General features: G+C 38.8%; 1 protein-coding gene across 3 annotated transcripts in view; it reads left to right on the top strand.

The window, feature by feature from the left end:
* LOC124555455 (fizzy-related protein homolog) overlaps nt 1-21,593 on the top strand; it is a 116,950-nt gene that overhangs the window by 33,024 nt on the left and 62,333 nt on the right. For all 3 annotated transcript variants that reach the window (XM_047129378.1, XM_047129379.1, XM_047129377.1), the window contains exon 6: nt 8,230-8,418. In XM_047129378.1, the coding sequence (XP_046985334.1) occupies nt 8,230-8,418 (189 nt within the window). The remainder of the gene's footprint in view (nt 1-8,229; nt 8,419-21,593) is intronic.

Here is a 21,593-nt window from a genome sequence, read left to right as displayed (position 1 = left end):
CATAGTCTGTTTCAGGAGGACTACTTTAGGAGTGCTTTAGGTGGTGATAGTATAGGCTAATTCCAATAAAACATTCCACCCAATAAAACAGTTTATGTAATGTGTTCAGTTGTTATCGGTTATGGAGATGTAGCCTTTAGAATGTAACCCAGAAAAATACTCACTGGCAAATGATTTAAGTTCAAAGTTGATTTTCATGAATTCCATCTTCAATGTACTTTTGAATTCTCCTGACAACACCACGTGTAGCTCTTCTGAGGTTTTCTCAACATTCTTTTATAAGGGTAGCGCTAGTCATAATATGAAAGATTAATTCGTCTCTGGCATATATACTTTTTTAGACTTTGCCTTTCAGCCATCCCTACAGGCAAAAGTCAAAAAGGCGTCATGTCTGGGGGCATTATTTGCTAAGAAACATGAGCATTTTTGCCATCAGTCTTCCAGGGAGTGGTAGGTTTAAATGATGTGTCACCTGATAATTAGACTGTGCAGTGGCTTTGTCATGTTGGAAGAAATTACCGACTCTTGTAAACTAAGGAACCTTCTCCAATAACACTGGAAGCTTGTTTTCAAGAAATTCTAGATAACAAAGCCTTTAAGAGTGTGCAGTAATACAACAGGTCCAGTCAACTGATGGTCTGTCAGACTGCACCACACATTTACAAAGCAGCGTTCTTGAAAGTGTTTCCCCACAAAGATGTGTGGGTTTTTGTCAACAAACTAACAATGTGACTTACTAGTGTTGTTGGTACCATTACATGTAAAAGAAGCTTCATCAGTTAAAAATATTACTGAGATTACTCAGCGATTTACAATTAGTTAGCAACAAAATTCCAATCACCCACCATCATCTCCTTCTCGAAGATATGGAATCCCCTGTAAATGATAAGATAGAGATGGTGCATGTGTAATGCCTGCCATATTATTGTATGTGGAACACCCATAAGTGTAGAAATTCTGTGTATGCTGGTTGAAGGACTACATTCTACCAACTAAGTAATGTCTTTTATTTCATACACTGTGTTTACTTGCATGTTAAGCTGTGACATGACTGCTGCTCTGCAGCAGTCTCGAGCAATTTAGTGAAAATGCAAGTTAACACTCTTGAATCTGGTACTCTTGAGATTATGAAATCATCTGCTGTATTCTCTAGAAGCATCAGCACCATTTCAATTACAAAATCCATACACAAATACTATATTAGCATATGCATCATTTGTAAACACACGCGACTTACTTAAACAATACAGTAGAATTGGCCAACAAATCAGAATCACATACGTAGTGGAAAAACTCAGTTATGTAAACTCAAGCACAAGTTGACAACTTGAAATTCAAAACAAAAATGGGAATCATTAAATAAACACATAGCAATTGGAGTACCAACATGCAAACGAGGATTTGTCATGGTAAACAATAAAAATTGGACACGTATAATATTTTTGTGTGTCTATTAGCACACATTACATTACTCTAAAGTAAGTGCCAGATTATGGATCTAAAATGCCTGGGGTCCAATTTGTGGTGAGCTGTTGGATATCTATCTGTCATTAATGAGTTCTTTCACCTCTGCAATATTTGCTAATGCAAGAAAATGCTTAGTTGCACCATTGATTGGAGTCCACCTTAAACTGTGAATTCCCCTGTAACTGGTTGGAGTCATTTCAAAGGTCTGAGGAAGGAAGGGTGTACCACCTCTGAAGGATGTGCCACCTCTTTGGGTTGATTACAGCTTACTTACATTACATTGCGTTGATGTACATTTTTCGTCAGTCTCTGATAATCAGCAAATGTTTCTGAATGTTACAATAGTTTCCGTCTGATGTAATCCATGTGTGTAAAACAGCATTTTCTGTACACAGTCCCTGAGAACTAAGATGTTGTCTACTTACTTGTAGTATGTCCTGAACACCACTGTATCCAACCTTCCTTCATACAACAAAGGGAGGTGAAATTTGAGCCACACAAAGAGAGTACAATAATTTGCCACTCTGCAATCTAAATAAGGACAAGAAGAAGTAGTAAATATAAATTTTTACATTTGCTGTTGTTCACAAATTGCAATATTGGTCATGGTGTATAGGGCAGTGTACAAAGAGTTTCTGGTAATACATATCGCTGAACGACAATTGTTTGTGGGATATCTTAGACAACTGTTATTTGATATGTAAACATGGTGTGGGGTGCAAATGAAAATTGCGGACATGAGTTACATGTTTTTGGGACTATCTTGGCAGATGTTTCTATAGCAACTAATAGTCTGTATATTTTGCTATTTAGTGTAGTGTAGCTTCATTGTAATTGGGAATCATGTTCTGTGAAGTAGGTAGTACAGTGGTCTTATCTGTGAAGAAAGAAAATGATATCAACCTAAATGGAAAAATCATCAAAGTATGTGTATGATGATATATAGACATGTATACACTGTTTCAACAGAAATGTGTGTGTTGTAGAGGAATTGGACATCAACTGCAAAAATATGAAATCCAGAAAAGATGTGATAACAGTTTTCTGCCAAAAATGCTATACTGTGGAACTTCTATTTTGTGTTCTCCAATTTTATGTTTTTCATGGTTCTACACCATAAATTCGTTTTCCGTGCAAAAAACCCATAAGACCAATGCTAAAAACTCCCTGATTTCACACTTCTTCCTAGTATGGTTTACCTAGATTCTAAGTTCTTACTTGACATCTCACTTGATTTCATCCTGTTATCTTCCTGTTGATATTTGATGTGACTGACCAAGTTATAAGTGACTCAAAAGGCAGGTGGTTCACACCACGAGTGGTGGCAGAATTAAGGGAATATTTTGGGCTGTTGTGGAGAGGGGAGATGTGAGAGAGGGAATGCTGACGTAATCCATGATTGGCGTTGCCAACACAACTTGCAGCATTTAGCCTCACCACTTAATTATAATACAACTACTATCAGGTTGCAGCAGTAATGGAGAAACAAGATAGTTGACATGAAGTGTTCCGGACGGAGCCAATACGTGATGAAGGAGCCCAGTTACCACCTTTACTTGTGCCACTTATAATTCAGTCTCATTTTTCTGCATGAATTTCCAATGTACTGTATTCAGCAATGATATCAATTGTCACCCTTTTAAATTCAGACCTTGAGTCTTGAAGAATATGCGTGGTCATAGTTGAGGAAATGTCGCCCATTTCCGGCTAGTGAACTATTGTTGGCTGGTGATGTGTTACAGCCACCACAGCACACTAACACACGTAAAACGAGATTACCTACTGCATGTGTGGAGAGGGGGAGTGGCCCTTCAGCAATGGGACTGCAGGTAGGGGGTGAAAGCATTTTGTGAAGTGCTGAAAATATACTTTTTGAGAAAGTGATATGCTATGACAGAGATGTCACACGGAAATAGAACAAGGATTTTGCTACAGCACATTGTAAAGACTTTCATGTTCAAATCTGACGTGGTACTGTTGCAACAACTACATTCACTACTTGTGTATATAGTTTGCACCACACACTGTAGATTGTAAAGATTGGCAGCAGTGGTAGACGGCATGAAGTGAAACTGTAGCACTTGAGCTTTCTTTCAAATTTACAATTTACACAGTGTACAGAAATTCACTGAGCCAACTTCTGATAAACTTGTAATGTCAACTGGAGAAGTAAATTCATTTTTTCATGCCTCTCTTTCACTCATCAAGCCTAAAATAACACTTTTAAAGGTGGTGAGCAAATGAAGTACAGTTCATAAGGAAAACATTAATCTATAACAGTAATGGTGACGAAGTAGGTCATTAAGCACTTGTCCACATTTATGCTTATGCTTGAACCACTTAGCTGTTGTGATGTTTTTGGTTTTAATTCAACGTGTTCATCGATTTTTGCTTTTTTCTAAGTGAGCACAAAGGATGAGCTCTCAAAAACGCATGTTTTGAACGTGTAATGTGTAGTCATAGCATGTTGGAAAACAGCTCGATTACCTTGTACCCAGATATCAATTTAATTTAATTTTATGAGATTTTACTTACCGTTACACATCTTTGGCTTTTTAAGAACTGTTGAAATTCATTATCACAAATTATTGCATAAATGTTGTAGTGAAAATTCAGTATTCCAGATTCTGCTGTATAAATGATCCATCTCAGTTTCATCATTATTGATATAGGCTTCTAGTGTCAAATATAACGTATCTGCTTCCACTACTAGGCAGAATACTGTTCAAAAAATAGTAGTGGTGATCTTCTTCTTTTTGTCTGTGCAAAACCTTCTGACTATAAAGAAAAAGAACCTGGTGTGCTAGGTAACAATCTTGAATAATTCTGTTTACTCGTATACTTCAACTCTTTTGACACAGCAATTAATTATGCTGTTCCAAAACCTAGTGCTGCTCCCAGCTTTTATTACTGTAATATACGAGGGTAATCCCAGAAGTAAGGTCCCCTATTTTTTTTTAAAGTATAGAACTCTGTGTGGCAGCTGGTCCCACTGTTATGAAGAATGCTTCACACACTGTGTGTACAGCCGCACTGAGGCACTCAGTCTTGGCTTGGCAGCAGTTGAGAATGGAGCTCGCATTGGATGTTACCGCCAAGTGCGAACTGCGTGCAGTTATTCAGTTTTTGAACGCAAAGGGCACTGCGCTGATTGAAATCCATCACCAATTGACGGAAGTGTATGGTAAGTCATGCATGGATGTCAAAAATGTTCGTAAGTGGTGTAGAGAGTTTGCAGTTGGTCAGACCAAAATTCATTATGAACAAAGTTGCGGGAGACCGTCAATTTCTGAGGAGTCAGTGTTGAAGGTTGAGCAAAGCATGTGTGAAGACCGGCGGATCACCCTGGACGATCTCTGCACGTTGGTTGCTGAGGTTTCCCAAAGCACCACTCACAGAATTTTAAAGGAAACAGTGAACTACTGGAAGGTATGTGCAAGATGGGTGCCACGCATACTGACTGAGCAGCACATGCAGCAATGAGTTGATGCTTCCCGCACATTTCTTCACTGCCTCGCAGCAGAACAGGACAACTTTCTGGATTCAATTGTCACGGGTGACGAAACATGGGCATACCACTTTACACCTGAGACCAAGCAACAATCACGCAAGTTCATAACTTTCTGAACAGCATGGCGGCGAGCTGGTATGACATGGGCCTACAAAAACTGCCACAGCGTCTACAAAAATGCATCGTCAGAAATGGTGATTATGTTGAAAAATAGCTAAATGTTCAAGCTGTAAACTGATGTAAACCATTGTAGAAATAAACAGGTCTATGTAATTATAAAAAAAATCGGAGAACTTACTTTTGGGATTACCCTCATAGTATAGTAATTTACTTGTCCGAGGATCATTTTATGATGGTATGGGATCTGTCAGCTTCATACAACGAAAAACATAAGTCATACATGTAGCCGTATAAACAGTTGTCACACATATATCAGGTGTAGAAGTATGAAACCAAAATTTGCTTGCAGTAAATACATGTCTGTTGTTTGAAACTGATAAACAATATTTTATTGAAAATAATCTCCATTGCTATTTAAACTTTTCTCCCACCTCTCTGGCAGGCTATGAATACCACGCCAAAAAAACAGTTCTTGTTTTTAAGCGAACCATTCAGTGAGCTACTTTCATAGATTTTCATATGAATTGAAGTGTTGTTCAGTGAGATCGTGTCCCAGTGATGCAAATAGATGATAATCGGATAGAGTCAAGTCTGGAGAATACCGTATTTACTCGAATCTAAGCCGCACTTTTTTTCCGGTTTTTGTAATGCAAAAAACCGCCTGCGGCTTAGAATCGAGTGCAAAGGAAGCGGAAGTTCTGAAAAATGTTGGTAGGTGCCGCCACAACTAACTTCTGCTGTCGAATATATGTAGCGCTACACAGGCATGCTTTGTAGGCACAAAGATAAATACTGGCGCCAAAACCTCTGCGTCAGTAAATAAATTAAAAGAAAAGGTAGAAGAATGTAAACATTATGCCGTGTATTCTTTCGTGTTCGCTGCTATCTCATTTAAATCCTATCTGCCTAATATACCACAAAACTAGAGTCAGACAACAGCAGAAGAATATACGTATCATGTTTATATTCGTATTATTCTTATGCTGAATAGTGATACAGTCAGAAATGAAGCACGGCAACTGAATAGATTTTTAAATCTTAGGTGACTCTAATTTCTATGCAGAATGTAATGTACTAAAGAGGCATCTGCAAAGATTTTCGAACGGAGAAAATTTATCACTAAACTCTGGTTCAGAACATCTTCTATCATACGCAGTCTATTATTTGGTTCTTGTTGATCATTATCAAAGAAAGCAGCCGTGCAAGTAACAACAAATAGCAGTCTCTTGCCATTGTTTCGCTTATGAGACAATTCCTCTCCTTTTTTATTGTAAGTCGCGGTAGTGAGCACAAAAACAAGCCATGCCGCGAGCGGTGACAGGTCGTAAACACTCATTATCAGAATGCGACAAACAATACATGACACAATACAATACTGCACTTTCAGCTTAGAGTGGTGTAAACACCTGTAACAAAGAGAACAGCACTTATCAGATCAAAGCAAAATAAGCAATCGATTCAAACTAGACGAAGAACGTGAAAAAGGAACGGTACCCGTATAAATACGGACGGAGCGCATGACACATAGCAGTGGCTACTTGGTAAAGCTTAACTGTTAAGCTTATGACTCGAACCAAACTTCTGTAGCTGTATCTTCATCCATTCGACCTAAATTGTATCTCATGTTACACTGGACCTACTTTGTTTCGATTTGGAGGTGCGGTCTAAAACTTTTCTTTCACCTTGATTTCGAGTATAATTTTTCATATGTGGCTTAGATTCGAGTGCGGTTTAGATTCGAGTAAATACGGTAAGCCGCATACCCTAATATTTCCCAACTAAATGTCTCGATCATTTCCCTGACCCGTTTTGCTGTGTGTGATGGGGCATTATTATGGAACAAATGACTTTGTGTTGCCTTTTTCCATATTCCAATCATTTTTCGCATAATGCTTGATTTAAATCAATCATTTGTTGTTGGTAGCGATCCCACCAAACACAGAGCATTGTCTCCTTTCCAAAAAAAATTCATCTTGTAGTGGATTTACATGGGTTGCTTGGAATCACCCATAATATACGACGCTTAGGATTCTCAAAATATATCCATTTTTCATCACCTGTCACTATTTGATGGAGAAATGACTTCCTTTTGTATCTGGCGAGCAGCATTTCACAAGTGGTCTTTTGATTTGCTTGCTGTCTTTCATTCAGTTCATGCGGAACCCATTTTCCCACTTTCTGCATCTTTCCCATAGCTTTCAACCGAAGAGAAACGGCTTTCTGCATCGTATTCAATTGTTCCATGAGTTCCTGTTGAGTTTAAGTATCATCTTCATCCAATAAGGCCCACAATTCATTGTCTTCAAACTTTTTTGGTGGTTTCCCATGCTTGTCGTTTCTCACTTCAAAATCACCACTTTTGAATTTTTTGAACCACTTGAAACGCTTATCTTCCCCCAAGAGCATGTTCGCTGAAAACTTCTACAAGCATCAATTTTATTCTGCAGCAGTTTTCGTCAAGTGATAACAGAAAATCAATGCTGTCCACATATTGTAATTCGTATGCACAAAACTCGACATGTTTATGGGTTTGAAAGAGATACCGATGTACGGAACTTGGGCTACTGTGTGCTGACATTCGTCGTCAGCCGTTACAGGAAGCAAAAATGCACTGCAGACACGATCTCGTGGGTTCTACACTGACAGCAAGCACCATCTATAGGGAAATTCTGGTTTCATACTTTTGCACCTGGTATATCCTAATGAAATACTGTGTTGCTTTACTTTTTTGTTTATTTGAAAGCACTTGTAATCAGAGATTTAATTGACATTATGTAATCTGACTGGATATATGCCATGTTCCATTACCTTCTGGTACGAGAGAAAAGGTGGCTGTAAAAAAATGAAAATCAGTCCATTCAAAAATGTAGTATCATTATAAGACCATAGACAAATATAATTTATGTGTTGTAACTATCATTTACTATTGCAGTTAAGGTGGCATATTTACCTTTTTATATACTAGGCTTTGTATCTTGAGAAGTTTTTTATTGTTTAACAAATTGTGTTGTTCTTTTTGTCATATTGTGCCTCAGCGTCAGGAATGGACGTAGTTCTTCAAGTAGAACTGTAGTATTGAAAACTATAAGGTAGTAGAACATTCATTACACAAACACGTAACTTTGTTCTAGGTTCTGGATGCTCCAGAGTTGCAGGATGACTTCTATCTCAATCTAGTTGACTGGTCTTCGCAAAATGTACTAAGTGTTGGGCTCGGTAGCTGTGTTTACCTATGGTCTGCCTGTACAAGCCAAGTTACAAGACTGTGTGACCTTACGGGTGATGGAAACTCTGTAACATCTGTGGCCTGGAATGAAAGGGTATGTTGCAAATGTTCTGGGCTATGTTTTTTCATGTATACAAATCATTATGCCCAGTAATGTAAATTTTATAAGTAGAAATACATATATTTTGCTATTTCTGTATATCTGTGTAGTGGCATTTGATGTGAAATATGGCGCCACAGTCATGTGATGGAAGTAGAAAATCATATGAACATCAGTTCTCATCCAACTTTGGTTTATAATATAGAATGGGCACAAATGCACGGAAACACAAATATGTAAAATAGAATGAGTTAACAAATTTAAACCATACAGCAGAAAGGATTAGAAAAATGTTCAGTAATTAATAAAGTGGAAAGAACATTTGAATAACAATGATCTAAAAAGGATAGATTTCTACTCCCCACATAGAGGAGGCATTGAGTCACAGACAGACACAATGAAAAAGACTGTTAAACATTTAAGCTTTCATGTGTGAGAAAGAGTCATGCTTTTGTGATTTTGTGTGTGTGTGTGTGTGTGTGTGTGTGTGTGTGTTTCTGTTTCTGTTTCAGGAGGAGGACTTTCTTCTCCAAAAGCTTAGATATTTAGCAATCTTCTTCGTTGTGCCTGTATGCGACTCAGTCCCGCCTCCATGTTGTGAGTAGCAATTTATGCTTTTGATATTGTTGTTATTCCATGGTGAATGTTATATTATTGGAAAGAGCATATGGTTTAACAAAAATTTCAACAAGTAAAGCACAACTAGGAATAGAAAAGTACAACACTAGACCACAGTAGCAAGACCATGATGTTTGTTTGCATGTGAATGCTTAAGCTGCTCAGAATATAGATACTTAAAAGATGTATTATTAGAAAAATAGTGGATGCAATACAAACTACAGATGGCTGGAAAATAAGAAATAATGAGGATATCTAGCAGAATATAGAAAAGTGTAGTTTAATCTTCTTTGGGCACCAGTATCAAACAAATGATAACAAATATTCATGTATTTCTGGAAAAGAAGTCAACAATCAGAAATGGCATAGACAGAAGAAATAAAAAGATGATATTGGGAAAAGATTAAAGAGTACTGTAAAAATAGAAGTTAACGAAGAAGGAAGAGGAATTGAAGTTGTTGGGTGATATTAGTTGTTCATTATGAAGATAAAGAAGCTGGCATTATGCTAATGACAGAAAATAAAAACCAATTTGAATATTCCACCTAAAGATAAGAAATTATGAAAATATTGGTGGGGGTCCTACAGTTTCTGCCGCATCCCGCATCTCAGCCCCATTGCTAACCCATTTTGTATGTATGGAATGGTCAGATTTCTATTCCTCATATTCCTTTCTCTCTCTTGAACCCACTTAAGTTGTGATCTTCCTCTGCGCTTTCTGTTTGTTGGTCTATATTCAAATAAATTTTTGGGTATTCTTTCGTGTCCCTTTCTAATTAGGTATCCAAAACCAAAACAGGTGTCTGTGTTCTATTTCAGCCATTATGGTATACTTATTTGTTCTGTGTTTCAAATGGGAGGTCCTTGATGCATGTCTTAGAAAGTCTATTTCTACAGTTTTTATCTTCTTGCAGTTCTCCATAATTGTACAGCACACCAAACTGTTGATGGTAATTGTCAAGTTTAGTTTTTAATCCAGTTTTTCTGGCCCACGAAAGGCAATGCAGTTTTGTTATTACTCGCCTTCTTGAGCTCAGTCTGTTTCCCGAGTCATCTTCATATGTCCATGTGTATTAATTATGCTCCCTTTACTGTTGTGCTAACTTCCACAACTATCAATGGCTACATTTCTGAGATTTCAAGATCTATTGATCGTGTTCCATTGGTTAAGCATTCTCTCTTCTTGATATTCAGCTTCAGTCCCCATTTACCATATTCCTCTATTAATTTTCTCACCATAGAGGAGATATTTTCTTCATCGGTGGCAACCAGCATCTGGTCATCTGTGATCTTACATTTTGGTCTTCAAACTGAATTCCCATTATAGTGCATTTATTTTTCCAGATGTATTTTGAATAATGTTGGAGACAAACAGCAGCCTTGTTTCAGTCCTTTATTTATTTTAAACAATTTAGAGATATTTTAAATGATTGAAATATTGTACCCATATTCATCTGTGCACATCCGTATGTCTGTTATAAGTGCTGCTTACACGTAATGGGTCCGTGCCATATAGTTTCAGTGCTTAGAACAGCTTGGTTAATGGGGCATTGTCATATGCTTTTTCAACATCTTTGAACACTAAATATGTCTTCAAATTTCTTTCATACCTTTATTTCTATCAACTAGCATAGGGAGACTATATTATCAATACACAATCTGCTTGCTCTATATCCACTGTCTTCTTCAGTGTCTACAATTTCTGTTCCAGTTCTGATTCTCAATCTTCTTGTTGAGCTAGTTACACTCATGCCTCTGTAATTATCACAACCCTGTTGCTTTCTTTTTTGTACATAGAACTTATTATTGAAATATTAGAATCCTCATTCCTTGTCAGTTTGTTAAAGGATCACGCTGGCATTTGACAATCTTTCCTGCCTCATTCTGCATCACTAGTTCCATATTCACATTACCTGCATCTCTCAGCTGATACTCTGCCTGTTTGTACTGATTTCTATTCTCACTCAGTAGCTTTTTGTAATACTTCTTCCACTGCTTTATTCTAATTATTGGGAAATCCAGGCATCTCTTACTTTGGTCTCTTCCATATAACTTCAGATCTCCTCACATTTTTTGTCCCACATCACCTGTTTTGCTCCTGAAACTTATTTTATAACCTCTCTGTTGCATCTTGCATAGCACTTCTTATCCTCACTGTCTTGTCTACTTAACCACTTTTCTACAGTTGTTGTCCTCTTTCACCATTTCCTCAATATCCTTTGTCGACCATTCTGGATTCCTATTCTTAGAACTATCCTTCATTCCTAAGGCCTCCAGTGCTGCACTATGAATGCACACTTTCATCTCACTGTACAACATTGCTGCCATGGATTTGTGTGTGACCTAATATATTTAATTTGTAGGCCAATCTTGTGTTGTACTGGGCAAGGTGGCGCATTGGTTAGCACAATGGACTCGCCTTCAGGAGACTGATGGTTCAAATCGACATCCAACCACACAGAATTAGGTTTTCCATCATTTCCCTAAATTGCTTCAGATGAGTGCCGGCATGGTTCCTTTGAAAGGCACAACCGATTTCTTTCCTCATCCTTAAAAAAATCTGAGTTTGTGCTCCATCTCCAATGATCTCATTGTCGATGGGACATTGAACCCTAATCTCATCTTGTACCATATAGTCCATTATGCATCTCAAATTCCTTGCAGATTGCGCCTGGAGTCTCTCCATTGCAAGTTAGGTGTGAACAACTGCTGGCCAGTTAAGCTGCACATGTTCATAGTTCTGCTGCGCATCCGAATTACTGTCTCCATTTCCCACCCATGGCGGTTCATCTCCCCCATTGGCGGCCCAGGTCAGGGCCTCCAATTGCAGTTTGTGTCTGATTCCTTCTTTCCGAACTGGAGTCCTTGATTTTACCACCTATACTTGAGGTCCATTCCCGTACACCTCCATGGTGTACACCTATGCTGCGGCTTTGCCTGGACCTTTCCCATATCCCTAAGGACTCAGTTAACCCCATGGCTCTCCACTGCCACTTCCTCTTGATTCTTGACATTTACCGAGGCCATGAAGTGGTTTACACTGATGGCTCAATGGCTGATGATCATGTCGGCTTCATGTATGTCCATGGAAGTCATATTGAACAGCATTCCTTGCCTGATGGCGGCAGTGCTTTCACTGCCGAGCTGGTGGCTATATCTCGTGCTCTTGAGCACACCGGTTCATCCCTTGGGGAGTCATTTCTTCTGTGTACTGACTCCTTGAGCAGCCTACAAGCTATCACCCAGTGCTACCCTCATCATCCTTTGGTAGCGACCATCCAGGAGTCCATCTATGCCCTGGAACAGTCCAGTTGTTCAGTGGTGTTTGTCTAGACCCCAGGTCATGTCTGAATCCCAGGCAACAAATTTGCTGTCAGGCTGGCCAAACAGGCTACACAGAAACTGCTTATGGAGATAGGCTTCTCTGCAACTGACCTGCGTTCAGTACTACGCCACAAGGTTTTGCGGCTTTGGGAGACGGAATTGTGTAACCTCAGTACCCACAACAAACTGTGTGCCATTAAGGAGAGTACGAATGTGTGGAAGACCTCCATGTGGCCCTCTCACAGGGACTCTGTGGTTTTGTGTCGCCTCCGCATTGGCTGCGCTTGGCTGACACATGGCTACCTCCTGCGTCATGATGACCCACCTCAGTGTCAGTGCGGTTCCCAGCTAACAATGGCCCATATTTTGGTGAGCTGTCCTTCTTTGGCCGCCCTGCGACGGACTCTTCCGTTACTGGACTCGTTGCCATTAATTTTAGCTGACAACACCTCATTGGCAAATTTTTTTTTTTTTTTTAATGTTTTATACGTGACGGAGGGTTTTATCATTCTATATAAGTTTTCGCACATATCCTTTATCCCTTTGTGTTCTCCATTCTAATGCTTTTAGGTTGGATGTTTTAATGTGTCGCAGAGTGACTGGCTTTTCCTTTTTATTCTCGGGGCCAGCCAGCCACGGTCATCTGCTCTCTTGTTTTTATCCCTTCCACCTGTTTTTTGCTTCTCTCTGTGATTTTCTTTTCCTGTTTTGTCCATAGTAGTGTTGGTTGTCCTTCTGTCGTTCTTCTGGTTCTTCCATTCTCCTATTATTGTGCTGTACGCCTCTTTTCTTCTTTCCCTTGTGTAATTATTTTTACTGGGAACAAGGGACCGATGACCTCGCATTTTGGACCCCTCCCCCTCCCCCTCCCCCTCCCCCTTCCCCTCCTTGAAACCAAACAACCAACCAGATTGCACCCAGTTAAATTTATTTCGGAGGAATCCAATAAGTCACTATGTGTATTTATTTTAGTGCAATGAGCCTCACCCTTCGACTGACATGATGCTGTGCTGCCAAAAATATTTAAGCTGTTAGGGAAGTACATGTTTCAAAAATCTGTTAAGTGTGTCCTAAAATATTTTATTGTTTTTGTGCATTTATATCCTGTGTTACACTAGATTTATAGTCTACAGTGTAAATATAACACTGCAAATTTTTGAAAAGACACGTGTCAATATGACTATGTCTGTACAGAATCATCATCTTGAATTGATGTGGAGGAGGCTACACTAGCAATTACTGAGAGTTTGTCATGCACACAGTGCCAAGCCGTGGCCCAAATTGGCACAGCAATTGACGTCTGAGGCTGCCTTCTATTCCGTATGGAAATTGCCCAAAGTGGTGAGCATTGCGTGTCTTGCATGCAGGGTGAATGGACATCTCGTGAATTGAATTGTGCTGTTGTCTTCAGATGTTGTCCAGTGTATTTGTTCAGATGGTTGGTGAAACACCTAGATCGTGAGATCACTATGTTTAAGAAGTGGCTACTCAGCTAACAAAGTATATTTTAAGTTTTGTAACTTAATCTATGCCATCATTACTGAGGTGATTATGCATAAGAAGTGCCTACTCAGCCAACAAAGTGTATTTTAAATTTTGTAACTTAATTTATGCGATTGTTAGCTCTGGTCATACATTTTGTAGTATTCCAGATTGATAGAAACAGTCTTCTATGCTACAGTCTACATTTAGTCCAAAGAAATAATTTGCATTCTCGCTGGTTGTATATACTCAAGAGAAACTGTCAAGGAAAAACTAGTAATAAATTAGGGGTATCAAAGTGTTGAAAATAGATAAAATGACTGGTTACTGCTCTTAAAGACAACAACAGTTCTAGTCGCTCAAGTGCTATGTTTAAGTCTTGAGTTTTCATAAGCAGGGACTCACCCTTCTGGAAAATAGAAGAAAAAGGAGAACAAGGGAGATGTGTGGAGGAATTGTCCTCTTTTGGATTTATTTAACCCTTTTAGTGCCAGACGTTTTCTCAAAAGATCATGTTAAAAGTGCCATGCGATTTTAGAGTAAAATGCAGACCTCTGCCATACTTGCAATGAAATCTAAACGAATGCATAAAGGAATGTAATTTTTTTAATTTTTAGGGAATGCTGCTGGCTACAGTAATATGTGCAATACACCTTGTCAAAGAACATATTTTCAGAGAAAAAAATTATTTTCATGATGGGGTTTATCGAAAAAAATTAGAACTTTGATTTCAGTTTACTCTGAGACCCATCAAATGATGACATACCCAAAAATTTCAGGTGTATATGGAATCTCTGTAGTTTCCTTAACAAAAACATCATAAGGGAATACAAAATTTTATATTTAACTAAGGAAAAAATCAAAAAGAACATAACATTACAAAAAAAATTGGTTTGCTCAACGTGTTCTCAGTTCTTCAGTCATAACTCACTGACAATTGTGAGGTTGCAGTTATGACAACTACTTGCACACATGCTGACCAACACATGAAGGATGCAGTCCTTTCTTGCAACAAACACATACTGTTCGTGAACGCTGCTTCTTAACCTTCATAGAACAAACACTACAGTAGCGTTCCTTTCTCCCCAGAAGAGTCTCTACACCATATACTGTTGGAGCAGGTACATTTATATCTATTGCACTTGTGGTTGCAGTCCTTGCCTGAAACCACTGTTGAGAAAGTTTGCAAATGACTATGCTGTTAAACTTCAGCCGTGTCAGTGGTTTGTTGCTGGGGTTTAGGCTTTCCTTATACAAAACATATGCATTCAGCAACATCCTGGCAATTATGCTGAACACTACCTTCTTCCACATCATGACAGTCCTCCTCTCATCTAAATATCAGTATGCCATCATATCAGATGAGTCAATGCCACCCATATACTTATTATATTCAAAAATTACATCTGGTTTCTTGACCGACTGTCTATTGCAAATTGTCTTTTCTGATGATGTAGCAGAGGATGATGTACTCACAAGAAGGACTGGATTTCTCTGTGATTTCTTCTGTCTGAAGCCACAGAGAAGTATAAAAGATTTCTCGATAAACTTTAGCTGACATACAGCATAATTCGACAGAAGACCATGTGGCAGAAATTTTCTGTTTCTTCTAATTGTTCCTGTTAGATAAGTGCCGACTGAATACAGCTTTTCTGCCAGAGGAGTAGATGTAAAAAAGTTATTGCAAAACACATGGTAACCTTTTTGCACGTGGCTCCCAAGAGCTAGTAGTTTCATGACGTCTACATATCCCAGGCCATTCCCTTTTATTTCGTTTTTGTCACCACCACTTTTTGTACCACGGTATGCATAAAACCCTAGGCAGTAATTTACTACTGAATCACATAGCATCCAAAATTTGATTCCCCATCTGTGATGATGTTTATTGGGACGGTACTGGATTAGCTGTGAGTGCGCCTTTGTCCCAACAAGACTTTCATGAACACTCAGTTGCTGGTGTGGAGTGTAGTAGCGACGGAAAACATTGTTGACAGTATCCACCAACACTTGAAATTTGGCTGTTGGATCATATAATGGATGACCAGGAGGGTGAAGTTTCGAATTGTCTACAAAATGTAAGAACCGCAGCAACAACTGAAACCTGTTGCATGAAAACATTTGTGAAAACCACGGTGTCAACAGGTTTGCATCAGTTGAACAATAACTAAAAATCGTCGGTCTTTTTATCAGTCCCATATTCAAAATCACTGCTATAAAAGCCCTCATTTCTGCTACAGTTGTTGGTTGCCACTGTTTGATTCTCAAATTTGGCGATAAATGCATTGACTAAATCACCTGGCGAGCGTATCTGTTAGTCTCAGTCACCATAATCGTAAGAAGCTGCTGCGAGAAGAACAAATTGAAAAAATCAAGTGGTGCGGCATTTGCTGGTATATGTTTAGGGCCTCGTACTTCTGCATACACAAAGCTTGGAGGGGGCGGATTATCCGATGCCTCATCCATTATTTCAACAAAAGTATTTGCACTGCAATTCAGCTGTGTTTGGTCATCGTCGTCGTCATTTGCTGATGCACAATTGTCACTTGAAGAAGAAAACGACGAGTCCTCTTCTCCACCGAACATCTCATAATCTGATTCACTTTCTGCAAATCCTGCAAATTCATCTTCACTTCCACTACTTATCATATTATTGTCTAAATCACTCGTATCGAACCGCAACTTCTTACTTGACGACACCATGCTGCCGCAAAATACTCAGTAAATAAACAACACCAAATAAGTTTATTTTACTCGAAATATCGTACTGACAATCGAAAAGAAGATCGATATGCTGTGCCTTCGACCTTCCTTTTGTGTCTTGGCTAGGAAATACTAACAACTTTGCCTTCAAGCGCGGAAAAAATGAATGAGAAGGGCATCATGATCAGATCATTACTGGCATTTTTCGCCGAAAATCTGGATCACGATGAGATCATATTTGCCACTAAAAGGGTTAAAGCTGGTTTGTAGTCCCAGGCCAAGAATAGAATACAGTAAAATAGGAGGGTTTGGAAGTTTATAATGTCATACTAAGGACAATATTTTAGATAAAACAAAGAATTTACAACAGAGCTGTAGAAAATAGGGTGGTTAGTGAGTCACAAATAAGATGAAGAGAAACTGAGATGAGAAATTTAAGCAGAGACATCAGATATAGGAACTAGCACAAAAAAACATTGGGTAATTCAAAATGAAGAGATAGTTAAAAATTCCTGACGACAGGATCATTCTGTTTGCCATTGAGTAGAGATGGAATCAAAGTTTTAAATGCTTGACTGCAACAGTTATCCACTCAGGGATCTTTTTTATAGGACAATGAAAACGCCGTATCACAAAATTTGTGTGCTACAGTTTTCAAGTCTAGTATCAATGTTAGCATTTTTTCAATAACATGTTGCTTTTGATAAACTATATGAGATATATCTAAGCTTGTATGTTTAAAATATTACTCCTGAAACTATCTTTTATTTTATTTATTGGTGTTTCGGCCAGTCAGAACAGTGCATTCTTCACCTGTATTGGGAAGTTTTCACCCTGCACTCTGCACACCAAGTGATTACAATAACAGAGGAATACAGCCAAGATTGGTGCAAAAATAGCACCCAGTGAATGTCCAGTTCAGGCCAGGGTGGTGTGAATTTCATGAAGGACAATGAGATGAGCAATCTTCCGTGCAAAGGCAGCTCTGTGGCTTGGCTTAGACTTTGCTTTTGCTGTATTGGCATATTTGAAATATACAGCTAGTACTTTGCTGTTTCCTCGTCTGTTTATGGTTGCAATTCCAGTGCCTGAAGACTACATTGTCACTACTGCAATTTAAAGGATACATTGTTTTAAAATTGACGAATTGGTTGAAAACAGGAACAAGAGATTTAATAAGCTCATTATTTTCAAATACCATTTACAAAATGGAAGCTGAATCCTAATGTAATTGTCTTCTCTGCATGACTTCACTAACACCTTTTAAGCCCAACAAAAAGCAGCAAGTATTTAGTTTGCCACTTTAACAGATTCACTTGTTAGAAGAACAATGAAATTTTACATCAATCAGTTCTTGCTTCATTGTGATGCAACAATGAATAGTCTTGGCACACTTAAAAAATGTGACTGTTAAACACTATTTCTCCAAAAAAGAGATGCAAGTTGAGTATTGATTCTTTAATTTACTCAAAACAGTAACTATTGTGAAATTAGTCACTTGTGCCAAGGCTTCCATCAAATGCTCCACAGATCTCATTTTATAATTTTTTACGTGTAATTCATTGTGCTGCCACAGCTGTTTATACTTTAAGGCATATGTAAAATATAAACCTTAAAATCATAGTTTCTATTTTCTTTCTCTTTTATTTTTATGGGCTGCATCCATTTTTCCTCTTTTCTTCATAATCTGAAATTCATGGTTTACCAAGTTCAAGAAATACTACTGCAAGCTGTATTGCATGAAGTGGCGTAGTGGTTAGTGTTGATGACTGAAGTGCTGCAGGTCACCAGTTCAGACCAAACCACCAACAATTATTTGTTATTTAGTATTTATCATTTCTGGAAGGTTCTTGAAATCTCTTATGTTTGTTATGTTTGTATAAATATCAGCATTATGAAATATTCAGTGTTCATATAAATAGCTGCATTCTCCATCCAGTAAGTCAGTTCTGTTCTGGCTGTACGTTGGTGTCAGAAATTAATTTGCTTCCAGTGCTAAATGATGTAATTCATTCGCAACCCTACCTTCGGATTTGGACTTGATTGTGGTTTTGATGTGATATTGTTTGGTAGAGATGTTCAAAACATCCACATCACTGTGGTCCTAATTAGGCAACAGAAAGCTGTTGCCTACACAGACAGGAATTGGAATGCAAGCAGTACATCACTCCTAAAAGCCGTATATTCAGGTGACAGATGGATTCCAAAACAGCAGTAAGTCAGCTGCACATCAGGCAACCATCAGTGTTTCCTGGAGACACTGGTCATGTCCCAATGAAATGACTGAAAGGATTCGAGTACATGACATGATGTGTTCGACAAATGTGTACTTGGATGAAACAGCCTAGCAGTGGTTTGAGAACAACAAAGAGAAGCTCAATGTTATATTTTTGTACACCAGACATGAATTATTTGAGGGAAACCATTTTGTCCATTCACACGATACGAGAAACAAAGAAAATTTTATGCTCCCCACCCACCGCCTCAGACTGTATGCCCAGGGACCTCAATACATGGGAATGAAAATGTGTAATAACGTGAAAGGGAACAAGTTGATGCAGATGAATCTAGGTTCACTTAAAAGAAAGCTATATGAGGTACTGACACTGATGTGTCATTACTCAGTTGATGAATTCATGCGGGACAAACTGGAAATTTGAGCTGGGTACGATGTGTTATCCTTATAGTGTTGTTATTTATTACAGTGATATTATTTATTAATGTAAAAATCATTGTAATTGTTTTATAAAATTTTGACATGTTTCCTGTATGCAAACCAAATGGATTGCAAATGTATGTCATGAGATGAATAAAACACAATTCACAATGTCTGAAATATAGTCCATACCAACCTGAAGAAAATGTTTGGTGACACTCAGCAGCAAGTCTGCTTAGGGGAAGAACAACCTAAGAATAGGAGCAGCATCATGGGGAAACGACACAGCCATACATGCAGAATGTTGTGGTCCTATGCCAAATCTTGAATCCGAATATGACAGAAGCCAACAAAATCTCACACTTAGTGTAAGGAATCACAGAGGACATGTACCAAGCGCTTGTGGTAAAGAAAGGTACAGAGACAAAGCAAACATCAAGTGGTGCAAGCGAATCGAAGAAATGCTATAGAAATGTGTTGTACAAAATAAGAATGACAGACTCCCATTGTGGTCCCTGTAGCAGTTGTGACAGACCACCATGAGCTCCCTCTCTCATACACCAGATAGTAAGAGAAGAGATGTAGCAGTGTATGGCAGCCAAATATGTGAGACTGAGTAGATGAGAGGTAGCAGCCATGAATGTCAACCCCATATGTCAGGAGGTAATAGTGAATGTTAAAGAAAGCTGTTATTGATCATTAGAACCAATCTCCACTATCAGCCAAACATGCCAGGAGGAAGACATAGTCAACTCGTAGGTATGCCACAGCCATCAGATGATGTGCCTGCACCAGATCGACACAGTTACAACCAAGTCCTGTGCCAAGTATAATGCCCCATAAAAAAACAGGTATTTAGAGTCTGGAGGATGACACGCCAGTGCATTTCCACTGTGGATGCCCTGGACGTGTTGTTTGCTATTGCAGAGGCAGAAGACGAGACTTGGCAACCTCTACGCTACAAGATGTCAACCGTTGCAATAGTCGTATTCATGCCAGTCAGCTGCAGATAATAATAGTTGACCTGTGGCATGAAACCCATTCCAGTACCCTGTATGAGGTTGCTCTGCAATATGCCATAGCCATTCTCAATTGCTGTGCCGAACTAAGGGAAACTGAGTGACCATCTATGGAAGTGAGGGTGCCTCGGATGAAAATAGTCCATGGACAGCAGCTAACAAGATGACAGGAAATGTTATCAATGGCCAACCAGTCTGGGCACTAGTATAGTCATGGGTTTCTTTTTCTGTAATGTCAAATGCTTACTGTTGCCAGTTAAAGGAGGCTTTATGTTCTGCGATATGAAATCGATAGGCTGAAAGTTGCAAATGGGAAATACATCCAGCGAACGGGCACTTGTACTGCAACAATTACTGTGAATGACAGAATACAGATCTTCAAATTTGTCATTTTAACAGAATGTAGTCTTTATGTTATTCTCAGTTGGGATTTCTTCCATGTATCACAAGCAGTTATAAACTGTGGAAGATCGGAGCACCACACTGACGAAACTGTTCCAAGAAGCACACATAACAAAGTTTGCTCTGGGCGTCTGTTTGCCGTTGAGGACATTGTGACCCTGCCATCAACTATGAGACGAGTGCCAGTTGTTAATCGAGATGCTCAGTTAAATTTGCAAGTGAAAATCATAAACATTGAAGTGGTCAAGGAGAATATTTTGATCATTCTCATGACTAGCTACAACTCATTCCCAAAGATAACTGTGTAGGAACATCCAGCCCAGTCCAGAAAGAGCAGATTTGTGTCATCGAAAGAGAATTGTGCTCCACTAGTACCACAGACAGAACAGTAACTGACAATAGGGTCTGGCCTGCGATGAACAATATCGGTGAGTGATAGCCACTCTGCATCAATTTTTGGATGATTTCATGTCTGGAGTAGAGAAAGGAAACTCCAAGTGGCCCATGGTAAAACACCATATCAGCACTGGAAATCATCGCCAGTTAGCCACTGCTCATATAGTGTGTCATCAGCTGAACGGTGGGTAATCCAGGAGGAAGTGGATGCTGCAAGATGACATCTTTGAACCCTCAGTGTGTCCTTGGTCTTCTCCTGTGGCACATCATATTTCTGGTTGACTACTGATTACTGAACAAAATTATGAAGAAATATTTTTATCCTTTCCTACACCCTTGACTAATGGAAAGGAGTAAAGTCTTTCTCAACTGTGGGCATGCAGAGAGGATACTAGCAAATTGAGGTTAATGAGGTTGACTTGGAAAAGACTGGCATGATAACTGCCGACTGCCTCTATGAATTCATAGTTATGCCATTTGGACTCTGTAACATTCCAGCCACCGTTGAACTAGTGATGGACAACCCCTTAATTTGATGATGTGGCGTGTCTTTGCTGTAAGGATGATATTGT

Source organism: Schistocerca americana, chromosome X (genome assembly GCF_021461395.2).
Source record: "Schistocerca americana isolate TAMUIC-IGC-003095 chromosome X, iqSchAmer2.1, whole genome shotgun sequence".
Taxonomy (NCBI): domain Eukaryota; kingdom Metazoa; phylum Arthropoda; class Insecta; order Orthoptera; family Acrididae; genus Schistocerca; species Schistocerca americana.
The sequence above is the reverse complement of the archived record's forward strand: the minus strand, read 5'-3'. Positions and strand labels throughout refer to the sequence as shown.